Source organism: Cyprinus carpio, chromosome A2 (genome assembly GCF_018340385.1).
Source record: "Cyprinus carpio isolate SPL01 chromosome A2, ASM1834038v1, whole genome shotgun sequence".
In the NCBI taxonomy this organism is placed as follows: domain Eukaryota; kingdom Metazoa; phylum Chordata; class Actinopteri; order Cypriniformes; family Cyprinidae; genus Cyprinus; species Cyprinus carpio.
In genome coordinates, this window is record NC_056573.1 from 17,391,522 (window position 1) to 17,410,765 (window position 19,244).

Here is a 19,244-nt window from a genome sequence, read left to right on the forward strand (position 1 = left end):
CCATGTTGTAAGGTTTTCCTTTCTTACTTCTGAGTAACTGCATCAAAACACACTTGTATCAAACACTATCCCACCCAGTGAGACTGATGAGAGGGAACCGCTGTGAGGACTTTTGACATTAGGTACTTTCAAACCAAGATCATGGATTCGTGACAGATTAATCAGGCCTTTCTGTCTCATGGTTCAGGCCTTTTACCTGAATGAGAAATTTCTCAGTCATACTTGAGGAGTCAAGGTTTGGCTAGTTAGCATGTTTTAGTTATTTATCCTTAAATGGTATCAGTACCTTATTAGTATCTAATATAATATCTAACGTTTTGAAAGGGTTAGCACATCATTGACAGCTTTTGTACATTTATTTATTTGTCTGTCTGTCTATCTATCTATCTGAGAGTGTGTAGTATCTTCATCCTTTATGCTTTATATCCTGAAGAAATTACTATTAATATTATTAAGCAACATTTATATTGCAAATATTTTATTCACTCGGTCAGTAAAAGAATGATGGAATAAATAAATAAAAGTACAATGAAATGTAAATGATGTCATATTTCAAGTCACTTTTCATTTTACATAATACTTTTCTCATTATTTATTTGTTTATTCACTTTTCATTATGCTTTAATTTATTGATTGCAACATTTCATGATGTATTCAATTTCAATACATAAAGGCTTTCTTTATGTTGTCTGCCATATTTTATTTCAAGGTGTTCATTTCAGTATTTTTTTTAGTTGAATGTGTATTATGTCTACACATTTATTTATTTATTCATTTATTTATACTTGCATTTAATCATTCTTTTATTTTATTTTTTGCAAGATAATGTATTTAATACTTTAATTATATATTGATTTAACTTTGTCAAATCTCTCCATACCTTTGAAGTTATTTAGCTCAGTTATTTTTTTGGTACATTTTATTTAGATAGTTTTTATTATTATTATTATTATTATTATTATTATTATTATTATTATTATTATTATTATTATTTCTAGAGTAAATATTTATGTAATAATAACTTTTCCATAAGGAGGACCCTATGAGTCCTAAAGGCTAAAAGGTTTGTTGATTTGATGTTGTGTCAAGTGATGTCATTAATACTGTCATTGGCCATCAGTGAGATCTGAGAACTGAGTTGAAATGATTAGGTTAATTAGTATTAATTGACCCGCTATAGCTGTCTTCTATGACAAATGCATCAAGATAACCCAAAAAGGAAAAACATTCATTCATAATTAATTCATCCAGATATTTGCACAATAAAGGGTGCGTGTGATCATGCCCCATGATCGACCCAGTTCCATTAAATATTGCGCAAGTTTGTAGCCTTCAGATAAGCTGTTCTAGTGGAGGTCTGGGGAGATGTGCCCAGCATCTGTCTTCCAATCAACTTGTATGCGTCATTTCCAATCTCATTGCGTCCATACAGCATATTGCACCCCCCCCCCCAGACTTTGAACAAAATAGATGAAAAAAAGAGACTATGCCCTGTGTTTTCTTTCGTTTTGAAATTATCAACAGAAATTCTTCTGACTCATTCTTAATTGGTGGTACTATTGGTTGGACTGACTCACGCTTTAATAGGTGGAATTCTGTGTGTTCGGTCAATGCTCTTTTGCTGTTTCCATTGGACATTAATGCTGTACAGTTACTATAATGAACCACATTGTTGCTGTCTCGGGAGTCATAGGGCCACTCCAAATGGATGTTATGAAAGTCGATAATGAGTGAGGTGGGTTGGTGTGTTACTGTAGATTTTGGTGGAATGCAGCTGATTGTTTCCTCCCAGACTATTGCAAGATACTTTGCAAACCGAGAGTGAGATAGAGGCACTGGCAGAGCCCAAGAGGTTGAAAACGTACCTTGAAAATAAAAGGCTATTTTCCACTTCCAAACATGCTGGCATTTATGGTGACAGCCGATGCTATTTGGAGACCAAAACGGACTTTCTTGAAAAATTAAAGTCAAGTCACCTTTATTTATATAGCGCTTTAAAACAAAACAGATTGTATCAAAGCAACTGAACAAGATTAATTAGGAAAACAGTTTCAACAATGCAAAATGACAGTTAAAGGCAGTATATCATTGAATTCATTGATGTCATCATCTAGCTCAGTTCAGTTTAAATAATATCTTTGCAATCATTTGCAATCAAGTCAACGATATCGCTGTAAATGAAGTGTCCCCAACTAAGCAAGCGACAGCGGCAAGGAACCAAAACTCCATCTGTGACAGAATGGAGAAAAAACCTTGGGAGAAACCAGGCTCAGTCAGGGGGCCAGTTCTCCTCTGGCCAGACGAAACCAGCAGTTCAATTCCAGGCTGCAGCAATGTCACATTGTGCAGAGGACTCGACAGGTTTCTGTGGTCTTGTCATGGTGGTCGTCTGAGACCAGGTCTTAACAGGGGATCTGTATCTGGGGCTCATCTAGTTGTCCTGGTCTCCGCTGTCTTTCAGGGCTGTAGAGGTCCTTTCTAGATGCTGATCCACTATCTGGTCTGGATAACAAAGGATAACAAATCACAGCGTTTTGTTTTAAGCAAATAAACAGCCAAATTCCTACAACCACTGAAATGTGGCAAAATATTAAAAACATAAATACACTCTAATAATGGCAGCATCTCTACAGCAGACAGGAATATTTTTCATTTAATATGCTAGTGATTTTTGACATCATTAAAATACCATTATTATACGTTGTGAATTAATTGGAAGCCAAAGTAAATAATTAATTTATACTGTATTGCTTGAAACCTTAATTAATTGCAAAAGTAGACAAACAAGAAAATGTGCATTCATTTGAATCGGTTTATGCCACCTTATAATTGTAAAAACACTTAAAAAATGCACTTGGCTACCCCAAAGCCTTGTTGGTCCTCACAGATTTGGTTTTCGGTATTTATGCGGTAGAGTGTTGAGCTTCTGGTTTGGCAGGGGTTTGAAATTAATCTATGACTTAGGAATGGGGCGCTCTTTCCATACTCTTGGTATTGCATTTCAGCTTCTTGTCGCCTGCACTTAACCAACTAATACTAGTACTTACCTTTTCTTTTTCTTGTCTATCATATTCAAAAAAAAAAAAAAAAAAACCTGGCTACGTGTTCTGTACTAAACTAACTGAGACTTGTCATAGCACTTGTATACCGTTGTTGTTCTCTCGTTGATCTGATTGTTTCTACTGTTCTCATTTGTAAGTCGCTTTGGATAAAAGCGTCTGCTAAATGATTAAATGTAAATGTCTTTTGCGAAGGATATTGGCACTTCAGCGCATTCACACATACTCAATAAACACCCCTCTCAAGTCACCGTCATTAATAGAATTTACAGGTACTTAACCTTAGCTGCCGTTCACCTAATCGGTCCTGTTACACCTCAGAAACTTCTTGACTGTAAAATTTCTCTTTAAAGGCTTTGCAATTAGAGTTTGATATAAAAACACCACAGGCTTGATTTATGATCAAACTCCTCAGTCGAGATTTAGAAGAGCGTCGTTTAAGGGGTGCAAATAGAAGGCCATTGCTTGCATTTTATATTTGTTATACTGTATTGGAGTCTCCCATTAATCTTTCAGTCTCATGCTCTGGAGCAGCTTGTGAGGTGGGCATTCTCAGAAATATCAAACCAGTGTAGTGAACATTATGTAATGGCAATATTCTTAAAAGTATGCAGTATGAGTATCACAATGGATGTTAGCAGAAAATACTTCAATCACGTGCAGAGCAAGACATAAGCTTTGTTGTTGTTGAAGTAATTTGATAGTGCAGAGATAAAACAAAATTACAAAAAAAGGGGGATCAATGTAAGTCAAAATAAAAGTACTGCATGTGAGGTTAATTTACTAATGTTTTAGTGACTAATGTTCCATAAGATGATGAATATCGCTATTATAATATATGTTTATAATAATAATAATAATAATAATAATAATAATAAATATAAAAATTTTATATAACTATGTTCTCTTTTATTATATTTTAAAGTGCAATTTATTCCTGCATTGTTTTTCAGCAGCCATTACTTCAGGCTTCAGTGTCTCATGATCAATCTGAAATCATTCTAATACTGGTGATGCTCAAGAAATATTTATTATAAGTGTTGAAAACAGTTTTGCCAATTAATATTTTTGTGGAAACTATTTGTTTTTCTTTGATGAATAGAAAGTCCTTTCTATTCTTTGATAACTATTCTGTTCTTTCTATACTTCGTAACATTCAAACATTTTTTACAGTCATTTTTGACCAATTTATTACATCCTGAATTGTATTTATTTCATAATAATATTGTATAGTTGCATATGTTTCATTTGCATTTGACCCAGACAGTCTGTAATATATGAACATTAGCACACATTACTAACCAAGTATCATCTTTGTGTTTGCTCCTGCAGGAAAGCAGGATTGATCCTGTCTCAGCTGGATGAACTCAGTGGTTGGTGCCGGGGTCTCCTCCAGGAACCAAAAATTGGCTTGCGCAGAGCATCCCTAAAGTATCTGTCTTGTCGTTATACAGATACCAAAGCATTCGGGCTTAGCTGGATGAATCTCGGCCACGACTTACGTAAGGCCTGTGAAGATCAGATGCTCTCTGTTATGTACAATGATTACGGAGAACCCAAGGAACTTTAAGACAACTTGGACAACAAGAGGACCAGTCAGGGGCCGTACCTAAATGCAGCCTCCCCTTTAGGGCTTCTCTCTAATCTGGTCACTCAGTTTTAACATTAATTGGATATTTAATGATGGAGAGGAAAATATTTTGTGAGAACTTGAGCTCTCCTGATTTTTCAAGAAGCTTTCAGCTGGCGTGTCTATGGGCTTGCACATAAAAATGTACAGTGTACAGTCAAAGGAAACTTGCATTAAAGTGTCATTTAGACGTGGTGTATTTTGTCAAATAGTGCATACACCAGTTTGTTTAGGTAGGACTTTTTCCACAAGAACTAAAACAGTATCATCTTAATGTGCTGAAAATGTCTTTCTCTGTAGTGCATATATGGAAAGAGCTATAGCAAATGTAAATGTTAGTTAATTATTAAACACTACTAATGTGCTGAATGTAGTATTCAATCTAATGTATGAGAGGTCAAAAAAACTGTACAGGAGTTTTTTTTTTTTTTTTTTAAGTATAAGCAGTATTATGAAAATTACCATTTTAAAGTTGTGTACAATAACATGTCTTGTTTATGTTTTATTTCCTATTCCAAATAAAATCGCCAACATTAAGTCACTGATTATTTAATTGTTCAATTGAAATTTTATGTTTTTAAAGTCTTTAAAGTTTAAAACTTAAGTAAAGCAACAGCTCTTTTCTTATGCATCATGACGTATATCTGAGTGAAAAAATAAAATAAAAAAAAATATTGGAAAAAAATGCAGGCCGCGAAAATATTTCTGTTCAGCTGTTGATTGGTTGGAGGCATATTTTAAGGTTGATTGTAAAAAGAGGTGGCACTTAAGCAGACTAAATGACTGGCCAGCATTAATTAACAAAGTCGTCTTTGATTTTCAGAAAATTTTGTTGTGATATTTTATGAATTTTGAAATTACAAAAAATGAAACATTCAGTAATCCTGCCAGAAATCATTCAAAATAAGATGAGTAACATGCATTTATAAAATATTGTAGATTTTCTTTAATATTTAATAATTTCTTATATTAAAGCATTATCCTTATTTTTTTTCTTTATATTGTTATTCTATTATTTCTTTAACAAAGTTATATATATATATATATATATATATATATATATATATATATATATATATATATATATATATATATATATATATTGTAATTTCAGTCTGCATCTTGCACCATTTGATGGTTATAAATAATCTGATATTAAAAGATATCTTAAATCTTGACTGATATTTAAATCTTGATTTTAAAAAAAAAAAAAAAAAAAAAAAAAAAAAACATGCTGAGCACAATTATAGACATCAACTTTTTTTAAAACCAACCAAACATCTTTAAAGGTGTGTATTTATACTTTATTGATATGACAGTGAACCTACACTTAAAACAGACAGAAGAGCATACAAAAATAGTATCATATATTTCCATTACAATTGCTATAAATGAACTGTCACATGCATTCCACAGGTTTTGCATGTACATGAACAGGGTATAAAATAACGATGAGATGAAAAAATCCTGAAATCTCAAATTTTGAAAGACCTGACAGTCTGAGATAAGCACTTTGTATACCTGTGTCAATGACATATAGGTGGAAATAAATTGAGAATGTGGCTCACAACAAGCAAGAGCTATTTGTATAAAATATTCATAAAAATCAGCTACACTTAAAACTTTGTGTGTGTTTGATGGTGTACGTAATTGCTTGTGGGCTAAGTATGGGTCATATCTACATCTATGTTAGAGATCTTGAAAATATATTAGGTATTACTTTATAGATTAATATTGAAGAGGATTGTTTTTATGCACTTATATGCTTTGAATTACTCTGCCTTTGATCAGCCTGGCACTCATGTGGAGAGAGAAACATTCCGGTTATTGTTTGACATGTTCTTTTCAAGCCAGTCTGAGAGTTTTCTACGCGCTCTCCGCCACGCTATCACTCACAGCGGTCCTGGCTCCTTTCGCCTGGCTGTGCCCTTGTTCTCCTCGGCTTCAGGGTCACGGCAGGTGCACTCATCGTGATCGCAGTCCACACCAAACTGAATGACCTGTCAATCAACCAGACATGCTTTTACAAACAGCATCCAGAAAACATTCAGCCACAAACATCTGATACGTTATGTGGGAACCACACGCAGACTTTGAACAAGAGATCAAAATGTGGTTTGGATAATTCAGCTCAAAAATACTTTAAGGCATCAGAGTAGATCAAAACAATGAGCACTGCCTTTTTCCAGTTGTATGATTGACATCATACATTTTCCTAACCAGAAAGTCATATGCTGGGCCGGACTTACCATTGGGCTTGAGTGGGCTGCAGCCCATGGGCCCCACCTTGGAGGGGGCCCCGCCTTTGCCCGTTTATGTTTGTTTGATTTGTTCATTATTATACGCTATTCAGAATTCATTCATTATTAACCGCATTTCCACTGCGCAGGCGAGCAGTGTTGCCAAGTCAGCGGTTTCCCCGCAGAATTTGGCTACTTTAACACTGTTTCTGCGGGTTGATTTTCATGTCCGCGGGTTTAAGCGACCACAAGAACGTGATATTTATTCCCTAAAATGCGATTTTTTACCAGGGGACCCCTCGAAATGCGATTGGGTTAGTTTAGGCTAGTTTTGAGTACCAATTGGGCAGGTTTTGCCGTGAAAACCTGGCAACCATGCAGCGCAAGATCTAAACGGGCAAGCTGAGGCTACTACAGCTTATAACTACAACTAGACCTTCAAGTTCACAATCAAACAGCATAAACTGGTATTCATAAACTGACATTTCACATAGAAGGACACTGAATCGCATTTGCATCAATTGGTTTGTTATCACATGGCTACTTCAGCTCCATTAAGCTTTTAGCCCAGAAGAGCACACATTTATAAAGATAATCATAAATTCTCAAATGTTCACACCTCATTTCTTTACAGAGTATGATTTTATATTAATATATTAATGTTGCACTAAATTATGTGATCATCTGATGAGTTTTGAGCGCTCTTTCTTGTCTTACTGCCATTACACATAGTGGGGAAGATATGTCATTAAAATGATTTTAAATAAAAAATGACTACTTAATGAGTTTCTGTTTTTATAACATAGCTATGCCTATGATGTAGGACTTAGCCTATCACACAAACAAGTCCGTTTTTTTATATATATATATATATATGCAAGATCGCAAATGTATAGTAAACAACAACTTACAGAATTCAGTTTTGCTATGTCAGAAAGAAAATAGAACAAACTGCAGAACCGCTGCATCTCCAAAGTGTTTTGTTCCTCAGGGTTACACGGACCAGTAAATTATTCAAAGTAGTCGTTTGCTATGGAGACAGATTAGTCTCAAATATAATTCACGCAAAAAACACGATTCACACATGCGTAGACAATTTCACATGCATGAAACCTAATTCACGTACACACAAAAAAAAATTAATGTGCGTGAAAAAAAAAATATATTCACAAAAAGCAATTCACATGCTCAAAATAAAATTATATATTCATAAAATACATTTCACAAGTGCAAAACACAATTCGTAGATATACAACTGTGCACAAAAACCTATGAATGTTTAAAATGTACGAGTGTCTGAATGTACAACTCGTCATTTACTACGAATCCACTCGGATTTGTGTGTATGTGTTTTTGAGACTTTCCTGGCAGAGCTCTCTTCCCACGTGGGTCTGTCGTACTCTTAAGCCAATCAGATGCGAGCTTACCATTCAACCAATCATATCATAAGCCACTGAGAGTGCATTCAAGGAGCACGATTCTGCGCACCTTTTGCGCAATATGGATTAATTAGAACGTAAATTAAGCCTTTACATCAGTTATCCCATAGACAGTAAAAGAAATGGAGACAGCGACCCAATTGGAACTCAATTGAGACAAGTGAAGCCCATTTTTAGCGATTTTTAGAACTTCCGTTTCTGAAGCGCAGACTCAAACTAAGCTTGATGACGTCAGCAACCTGTCTGACAGATGTAAATCTTCTAGTAGCTGTGCGTGCAAACTGCTATCGTTAATCTTGCAGAGACGGCGAGCTTGAGCGGGGAGTTCTTTGGCGTGAGTGAGCAGGAGTAAGTATTCTGATTAATTATTTTGCATAGTATTTTAAAATGTAACGCCAGGGCTTCTATGGGCTTCTCTCTTGAGGTCTCCCCGATTGCCTGCGAGCTTCTGAATGCACTCTCGGTGGCTTATGATATGATTGGTTGAATGGTAAGCTCGCATCTGATTGGCTAAAGAGTACGACAGACCCACGTGGGAAGACAGCTCTGCCAGGAAAGTCTCAAAAACACACACACACAAATCCGAGTGGATTCGTAGTAAATGACGATTTGTACATTCAGACACTCGTACATTTTAAACATTCAAAGGTTTTTGAATTGTGTTTTGCATTTGTGAAATGTATTTTATGAATATATAACTTTATTTTGCGCATGTGAATTGCTTTTTGTGAATATACTGTATATTTTTTTTCACGCACATGAATTTTTTTTGTGTGTACGTGAATTAGGTTTCATGCATGTGAAATTGTTTACGCATGTGTGAATCGTGTTTTTTGCGTGAATTATATTTGAGACTAATCTGTCTCCATATTTGCAAAGTTAAATGAATCAGCTTTTTAAAAAGAATTGGTTGATTCAACTCAATCATTAAGACAGTCACTTGCTGCCACCTACTGGTGGTTGTAGTTTCATATTTAAATAAAAGTAGCTTATTTTATATTTTTAATATTTCTACATTAAAATGTAATATTTAAACTTAACATTTATGCACAATCCATCTATAAATTTTGTTGATAGTGACTTAATTTGATTTTTAATAGTCAGCATGTCTTTTTATTTGATTTAATTTATTGATTAAATAAGAACCTGACATAAGAGGACACAGATATAACAATCACTTTTATAATACTAATAAGCCTACATCTGTTTTTTTTTTTTTTTTTTTTTTTTTTTGCTCAAAGTTATTTCAGTGTTTTGATTTCTCAACTGAGAGAACACATCTGTTTATTATATTATAATGAATATTTAATATTACATTTAAATTATGACTATAGCCTATACATGTTGCATATTAATTGTACTGTTTATAAACCTCAAAGCATGTTTGTTCATTTTGTGTTACTCCATAATGATGTTCTATTTGAGGGCATTTGTAGTGTAGGTATAGGGCCCAAACATAACCTCAAGCCCAGGGGCCCCCGCCTGCCTAAGTCCTGCCCTGGTCATATGGATTGGAATTTTTACACTAGAAGGATTGCTAAGATTGATATGGACAGGACGATCGCATTCAGTGCTGAAGGAAACAAAAAAAAAAGAGAGAGAAAGCCGGACTGTGAGCAGTGGAGTAAAGGAGGTGAACACATGTTAAAAATCAACAGGAGGAGGTTCTCATCCAGGATTCGTGCCATCACCACTGGTTGCAAAATAAACCCAAATTCCCAGCTAAGCGGCCTGCTGCAGGAAAAGTAAACATGAAACTAAAGCGTAAGCTCTTATTTCACCTGATGTTTACGAGATGCAATTGTCTCACTGTGGTACATTGGAGAGTATCCACTTATTTATTTTGCATTTCTTTGGAAGACGGAAGTTTAGCTTCAGTTTCATGCTAATAACCATGATAGATGCTTTTCAAAATAGCCAAAAATATTTAAAATATTTGCTTTCGGATCAACCGCAGTTGTATCTGTGCATATCATTTTGTTTCCTGTGCATATGGCAGGATGCTAGAAAAGGAGCCACAGAAGGAGGGAGAAGAGGAATTTGTTCTTTATTGTCCAACCTTCTCTCTGTCTCTCGTCCTAGACGCTCTTAAACCAGACTGCCCCCACCAACATACTCAGACATTTCCATGGCCTGCGTAAACAGAAGCATGGCAGCTCTGCCGGACCTACAGTGGCAAGGTGCTGTTCCTCACAGTTTATTTCACTTTCTCAGACTCTGCTTGTTTTACAGTTGCCTGTGACCACTGACACCTGGCCCTCTACTAATAAAAGCTGTTCTATCCAGTCATTTATTTATGACAGACACTTCCCCCCGAGCTCATTCTCTCTATGGGAGATCACGCCACCTGAGTGCCCAATGAAGTGTGCGACGTTCATGGAAAGGGTTGACAATGTGGCGGCACCATGCGAGACAGAGAGTGGCACTGTGAGAGAGGAATGTGAAAGCAACGTAGGATGAATGTGGATGAGAGGAACAGCCTTTCAGATGATATTTACCTTTCTAGATGAAAGAGTGGACGGACAGCAGTCTCCCCCGTCATATTGGCAGTACGCTCGGTTATTAATGGTGTCGCACCAACCATCTCCTCCGAATGGCTGCAAAGAAACAGTTGAGATGTATTCAGATCTCATTTGAAAGAAAAACAGCTGACATCTGATTGAGTAATACATACAGAATAATATGTTTATAATGTATATTTACTGTAAAAAGAAAATTTTTGCTTGTATTATTAAAATAGTTTTCATGTTAATACAATAAAAATTTGAATGCACAAAATATTGGTTCTGTATCAATTATCAGATCATATTATTAGTACTTTATCAGTATCTGACAATATTGAATACTTAACTGCATGCTTTTCTCTCTTTTTTTTTATTTACCGTAAATTATTTTATGCCATCATCTAAAACTTGCTTTATCTTTAAAATCACTAATAACACTTTACAATAAGGGTACATTTGTTACCATTAGTTAAACTGAACAATAAAAATTCACACAAAGCATTTATTAATCATAGTTAATGTTAATTCCAACTTTTACTAATACATAATTCAAATCAAAAGTTGCATCTGTCAACATTATTTAATGGACCTTAGCTAACATGAATTAACAATGAACAATTGTATTTTTATTACCTAACCTTAACAAAGATTAATAAACACTGTAACAAATGTATTACTCATTGTTAGTTAATATTTGTTAATGATTAACTAATGTTAACTAATGGGAACTTATTGTAAAGTATTACCATAATTTAAAAACACTGGTAAAATGTAATCAAATGAAATTACAAAAAAATATAATTCCAAATTAAAATGAAATTACTCAATTTTTAGTTGTAAGTTCAAAAATAAATAATGAAATAAATAATGTAAAATACAAAAAAAAAAAAAAAATTCTGCTCACATTAATCAAATAATGATTAATAGTTTTAAAATAATTAATATTATACAAACAGGCAAACTATTGCTTTCCATATGCAGGAACAGTTTATTATAAATTCAAACAACCTGAACTCACTGAAGGTTCAAGCATGAGTTACTTCATTTTTATTATGTACAATTAACAGTTTTCTCTGAGCATGAGTAAAGAAATGCTTGAATAATGCCAAAGGGATTTCTGTACCTTATGGTAGGTAGCATTTCTCATTTATTCCTTTCAAATAAAATAAAACTGCATCTGTCATTCCAGACAAAACTTCCTAACTTCCTTGTTCTGCCTTCAATGTCATTACTTCACCTGTGTGAGAGCATGGCTATGCATATTGCAATGCCCAAGAGAGCGAAATCCAACCTTCTTGAGTGGACTACAATTATCAAATTTAATATGCATAAACCCTTTAAATGCGTCATAATGCCTTCCTAAAGGATTTTACCTAACCTAAAGGATCCGATGCCAATAACAGGAAATCAAGTGTGGTCTGCCAAAGATACTTTTGGCTCTCTTGTGCATGTGGAGTCCTTTCAAAGAGGCCAGGTTCTACCTGATTCCACGTCCCTGTGCAAGAGCAGCTGGCGAGGAGATCTCTGTAGAATTTGTCCCTGCTAAACCTACACCCAATCCAAAATGTTTTTCCTGTCATGGTCTCATTCTCCAAGGCATAAGCAATATAATTTTTTATTCTTCAGTTTCAAGCTTGTGTATATATCGTTTACTTCTTTATTCTTGCTCTCCATCCATTTTATTACCTTAAGAACATTGCAAATATATTGGCAATAACTATTTCAAAAACCAGTCTTACCACCTTGTGTTAAAATTAACGTGTTACATATTGCAAGTAAAATATCTGAATCTAAAACACATGCATCATTAATGTTGTTTTAGAAAAGGCTGGAAAAAGAAAAATTACCTAATGCCTAAACTAAAGAGTCATGTAACAGTAAATGGGAAGGATGTGTGGAATGCATCTGCTCCAGCCAGCAGAGAAACAAATGCCAGTGAATGTTAAACAACACTGTAGTCAACCATCTGAAGCACTACACAAAATCATCTGGCTCAAGACAAAACAACAGTCAAGAAAAGTCAAAATCTTTACCACCACAGACACTCAGATGACCAAAACAATAGACAATATAATGCTTTAAATTATTTATATCTCGTGCTTATTTTCTTCAAAATTAATCATGCTAAATTATTACAATAAATTGACAACTCAAAAACTTGCTCATTTTGTCTGTTTTGGCTCAATAGATTTATTTTAAGCATAAGGAGCTGAAGTGATGTTTTGATGGAAGGACACAAGCATTTAAATGATTGATTTCAGTTTCTCTGTGTGTGTGTGTGTGTGTGTGTGTGTGTGTGTGTGTGTGTGTTTATTTTCAATTTATTTAGACAACATAGTATACGATATAACATCTATCTTTTTTTTTCCGTTGTCAGTGATAACATTATTTATAAAATGTCAAATAATAAAATAAAATCTAATGAAAGAAAAGAAGGCGTAACATAAGTAATCTAAATCTAATAGCCAAACTATAGCCTTCCATATGCTGAACCTTAAAAATCCATGTAATTAACAGATGTTATTTTTCGTCATAAGCAGCTGCAGCACAATTCATGAGGTGTTTTCATCAATGTTTTGAGACCTTATAGGAAAGACACCATGACCTTACTGTTATTTGATGATAAATATAAATACCTCTTTATATTGCCCACTGCTCAGAGTCAGTTCAGGCTGTCCACTTCGCTGTATGTATTTAATATAATTTTTTTTGCTTGCTTTCTCTCAAAGAGGGGTTTCAGTAGGCAATGCTGTTTTTTTTTTGGGTATTATAAGATTGATTTAGATTACATTAATTTATTGAAAATGAAACCCTCTATGAGTCACTTAAAAAATATGTATTTAAAAAAAAACACAATTAACCCCCAGCAACAGTTTCTGCGATGAACGTTTGCAATCTGAGATACCGGAGATCAACAAACCGAAATCTTATCTGAAGCAAACAATGAAGGTGTCTTTTCACCTTACAGTACATGATGTTGGGAGAAATCCCTAAACATCCCACAGGAGCGAGAGAGGAAACACTCCACAGGTCACCTGACCGACCACATCTAATGCTAAGCGAAAGTTAGAATAAACAAATCTCCTTGGCAACAACATGTTTTCATGGACAACATTGTTTTGAGGCCCCATGTTAGTGCTGGCATTCTCACTTCACTGAAGTATGCGGATTTAATTTGGCTCTCTCCAGAGTTCCCAAAAGACTACTAATTATGTTACCCACCATTTCATTTCTAATGTAAACTTTTCTTTTTTGTCTTTAAATGCAAGTTGAACATGCAGAAAAACACATTTTAGGTAACACATCACCACAGTGAAAGGCCAAATGAAGTGTTTCCAGGTTTTTTTGTGTTTGTGTCTTGTCAACTCTTTCCATAATGTTAAGATGAAGAAACCCAGTGCATGCCCTGAGAGGAATCAGCTGACCATTCTACTAACCATATTTGCAGCAAGGAATGTGAACAGTGGTTCTTCATAAACCTGTGGCATCATCTGTTAGGTTTTCTCAAATGGAGCCACACAAAAAAGGAAAAACGTTGACTGAAAAGCTGGTTTGAAGCAGTCAAATAAATTGTACTTCATAGTAGCAGAGGGGAAAAAAACAAAGAACCCCAATAGTCCAAAGCTCAGAAGGTCATAGAGAAAATCAAATCAATCAAAGTGCTCTGGACATGCTGCAGAGCAACTGTAACATGTGCTGTGGTGTAATTGATATTGAGTCTCCAATATAAAAGCAATTGTTTTGCTTGGTAACAAATGTGGGCAAGAGAAGATGAGACGATCTGGCAGATATGAGGGGTAGTCGAATATCATAAAACATCCCTCTACAGGAGTGGTGTGTTCCAAAGTAGAATGAATAGATCATAAAACCTGTCTGCTTTACCCTGAAATCATATGCTAAAATCAGATATTCACAGAAAAAATTAATAAATAAATGAATGAATGAATGAATGAATAAATAAATAAATAAATAAATAAATAAATAAAATTAAATTAATGATTGAAAAATTATTGTATGATTGTGTTAATATTTGAATAACTAAATATATTGTTTTTTTATGATCAAAATGTTACCTTTCTTTATTAATTACATTTAATACTTAAATTATTTTTTTTTATTAAAGAAATTTTAATAAATACATAAATATATTATTTTTTTTTTTTTTTGGGGAAAAAAAAAAAAAAAAAAACTAAACAATTTATCCAAGTATCACGCATTTGAATGGCACACTGTACTAAACACTGCACAGCCCTTTTACTTTCAAGATATTACAATAATCTTTCATCCATTATTTCCAAAACACTCGACTGTTAATTTCAACACTATTTTCGATTCCAGGCTTCACATGACTCTGCTGCGTTACTTCGGTTGACTTTTCACGAAGGCTGGTATGTTACTTCCATCACATATCATTTGTGATTATTTTACAACTGGTTTAATGCATCCATCAGTTACATAACATCCTTTAAATTCCCACTATCCAGCTGACCTGCACACACACATAAGATCATTCATTTGCTTTGGCACCTCAGCACTACAATTGTCGACAAAGTCTGATAAGTTAGTGCTTGGGGTGAATTTAAACAGGATTCTGTGAATTGCAGGAAGGACTCTGGAGGAACAGAAACTGGAAATAAATTTTTTTATGATCATATATATACCACTTTTACAGTGGCAATGATATTTCATCGGCTTTTATTTTTGTGATAAAAGGAGAACTGGTGAGAATCAATCTGTCAGCATGCTGTGGGAAGATGTGGCACGCAGTCCATCAACCATTGAACTAAATGTTTCTCTTGGCCAGGGGAAATGTAAAAGATGTCTCCATATGAGAGTGAATGGTGTCGGAAATTCCTGACAACAAAATGCCTCATTACTGACGTAATTCCTCATTAATGTATGTAAACTTAGGAAAGTGTAAACCAAATACAGACAAAATAAAAATTGTAAACTAAATGATTACATTTCTTGACCCTTTGGATCAGATTAATTCAGTACTGAATTCCTGCAGGAATAAACAGCTTCAAAGTCATTCTTGAGACATATTATGTGCTACTAGCCCGACCTTTTATGCTTTATTTATACATCCTCTTAAAAAATTTATCACGGATTTGATTTACGAGTTCCATTTTGGTCAAACAGACCAGTTAATAAAACGAACATGGAGTTATGACTACAGAGATAGTGAAGAGCAAAACAGGTTTCCCCATCTATGGATGAAGCTCCATGACACAATAATTTGAACGTAAAACTAAAAAATCAACACCGTCATCATTTATCACTGATTATGGTGCTCCCTGATCCTTCTGGACCACCTCAATGCTCTGCTGGTGATTATCTATCAGACTGTTCTTTTTCTGCTAGATCTGACAGTAGAGAGATGTGAACTCTGCCGCTGGTTTTACATCTTTCAGTGTGCACCAAAACACTGCTGCCATACACTACAAATCAGTATTATAACACAATTCTTCCATCTTTTGTGCACCATGATTGTTCCAAACCAATATACTCTTTTTTTTTATTTAATTTTTTTTTAATAATATATATTTATATGATGTTTATTTATACACAATAATATACATTTCTGAATTTTTTTCTTCTGAATTTTTTATATAATTTAAGTGTATGTTGCTCTTACTGTCACCTTTGATCAATTTAATACTTTTTTACGGAATAAAAACCACCACCACCAAAATAAATACATCAATAAATAAAAGACAAATATCATACTAAATCGTACTGAGCAATAGTGATTATAAGGAAAAATAATCATTAACACATAAAATATTTGGATCTTTTTTTTTCGGTATGTATCCAAGTCTCACACTTCATTAATTTGAATGACATAATGTACTAAACATCTCTCCACCCTTTCACATTTTTAAGATATATCCCCTGACATCACAGACAAAGCTTGAATGGGGAAGGAAGTAATATAATAAGTTGTTTTTGTTTTTGCCCCAAACACTCAACTGTTTGACATTGAATTATTTGATTCAGATGTTTATTATGTGGTTTCAGAAACCTTGAAATATAGTGATCAAGTCTTTTGGACTACTTTTAGGGAGCTTGTATTATTCGTCTGTTTGAATCTTTTTTGAAGTTTTTGGTCAACATAAACTGTTGTTCCATGGAAAAGAGCTACATGAACATCCGATACAAACTGAAACATACTGAATAAAAATACTGAAAAAAAAGCATGGTTTTCTAACAACATAAGAGTGACCGAATCATTTAGAATTTTGAAAGAATTTTGAATAATTTCCATCTTGCACAAAATCACATTAGCTTGGCTAACATAATTGGCACTCACCTCACAGGACTGAATGCAGTGGATCTGTGCTGGATTCGGATGCCACTTTAACATGCCAGTGCAGACAATACTCTTTCAAAGGAAGAGAAATAAAGGAGCAAGAGAGGGAAGGGGAAGGCGAAGGGGAAGGGGAAGGAGAGAGTCAATTGCTGCTTTGTAATGATGACATCATTAAGCAAAAAAGGTGACATTACTATTAATGAAGTTCTTGTAACAAATCTCTTCAGAGGAAATTTGAAAACGGGGTTTCTATTTATTTCTATTTTATTCAGGGACTTTTTCCAGAAATCTAATAATATCTAACTTAATTTAAAATACAAAAACTGAGACATAGTAGGCCTAAAAATAAATTGCAAATTAATATCCAATAACTATGACATATAATAAGGGTTACTTTTTCCCTTTTGTCCCTTCAATTTGAACAAATATTTCACTGATTTGACATTTTCTCAGAATTGGAAAGCTAACCTGTTTCTAAAGCAGAATTTCTGGAAAGAAACTTGCTTATCTCTTATTCATCTCCCTCCTACTGTGACCTTTCCTCCATCATTCTTACCCAGTCTGCAATACTTTGGACAACATTCCTGGAAAGCAGGCTGTTCTTAGGGGTGCTGATGTATCATTATAAACAACGGGAGTCCGACACCTTTACAGGCATCATGCTTGACGTGTGGCATTTCAGGCTTCTCTTATAAAAAAATAACACTGTAATCATTACTCTCATGAGCTGATATGACAATGAGAGACAGAATCAACACTCTGGCAGAAAGATTTCAATGTTAAGGTGAGTTGAACCTGGTTTGCAGCGAGAATCAAGTTAACCCAATCCAACTTATCACTTTAATGTTCCAATAATGTGATTCCAATTTTGCATCCAAAGTATTCAGTTTTAAAGCTCCTCTGCCTAGAGCCAAAATAGGTTCCCCCAAACAAAGATCAGAAAAGTGAGCCATTTTACATTTGACAGATGTCAATGCACCTTATGTCAAGATGTATGGAACAGGGAAAAATACATTTAATTTCAGTCTTAGAAAATCACTTTACATTTACAAGACTACTCTGTGTGTGGGTTGAATTAATGGTAAAGGACATCCTGGTTCCTAAAAGACATCGCAACCATTTTCCAAAACTGTCACATCACATCCAACCATCTATCCTTTAATTTGAGTGCCATATCAGCATCAAAGTCCTAGTCAAGATCAAAGTAGTTTATAGTAAAAGAGACAAACAGTAAGCAACAGTAAGCCTCTTACAACATTACAATAAAGACTAGTTAAAGGTGACCTATTATGCCCCTTTCTACAATATGTAATATAAATCTCAGGTGTCCCCAGAATATGTCTGTGAAGTTTCAGCTCAAAATACCCCAGAGATAATTTATTATATAATTTTTTAAAATCTATTTTAAAAGGAAGCAGAAGCACACTGTTTTTGTGACTGTATCTTTAAATGCAAATGAGCTGCTGCTCTCCGCCCCCTTTACAGCTCGTACGTCACAGAGCCGTACGGATCTGGTATGTCAGATTTTCTGATTACAAAAAAAAAAAAAAAAAAAAACTCTGGTTTTGATTATCTTGTCTATCGCGCTGAAATCATTTGTTTTAAAGCCATATTTTCTGATACAGTGTTTTCTGAGCACACACATCTGAAGCACACGCACAGAAAGCGGGTGTCACCCGGCATGTGAGTAAGTTAACCTTACTAAACTAAGTTCTCTTTCATGTCTTATTGTGCTTAAACTGTCAAATACACAAAAGTTTGTTTTTGTTAAAATGAGTTGAGTTACAAAAACAGTCGGTTATATCTGTGAAGGCCAACAGCTGGGAAAGAAATTGCATGTTTATATTTTCTGTGTGGCGTAATAGTAATATAAATATATACACTGCTCTCTTGTCTCCTCTGAGACTGGGACTATATAGTGTTCTGTGCTCATCTGTGGCAGTGCAGCTAATGATAGTAACAGTTAGCATGCTTTGCTTAAACTTTTTCTATGGTGCTAGAATTGGTATATACCGTTGTCAATTGCGAAAACACAATTGCGGTGACATGAGTGGAAACA

The 19,244-nt window shown here is 34.5% G+C and overlaps 1 protein-coding gene and 1 pseudogene across 4 annotated transcripts in view; one reads left to right on the forward strand and one right to left on the reverse strand.

The window, feature by feature from the left end:
* The window catches only part of astn1 (astrotactin 1), a 584,917-nt gene extending 579,769 nt beyond the window's left edge, over positions 1-5,148 (forward strand). For all 4 annotated transcript variants that reach the window (XM_042775911.1, XM_042775908.1, XM_042775915.1 and 1 more), the window contains one exon: positions 4,392-5,148. In XM_042775911.1, coding sequence (XP_042631845.1) covers positions 4,392-4,629 — 238 coding nt within the window. In that variant the 3' untranslated portion in view covers positions 4,630-5,148. The remainder of the gene's footprint in view (positions 1-4,391) is intronic.
* Positions 5,149-5,920: 772 nt separating this feature from the next.
* The window catches only part of LOC122147029, a 51,316-nt pseudogene continuing 37,992 nt past the window's right edge, over positions 5,921-19,244 (reverse strand).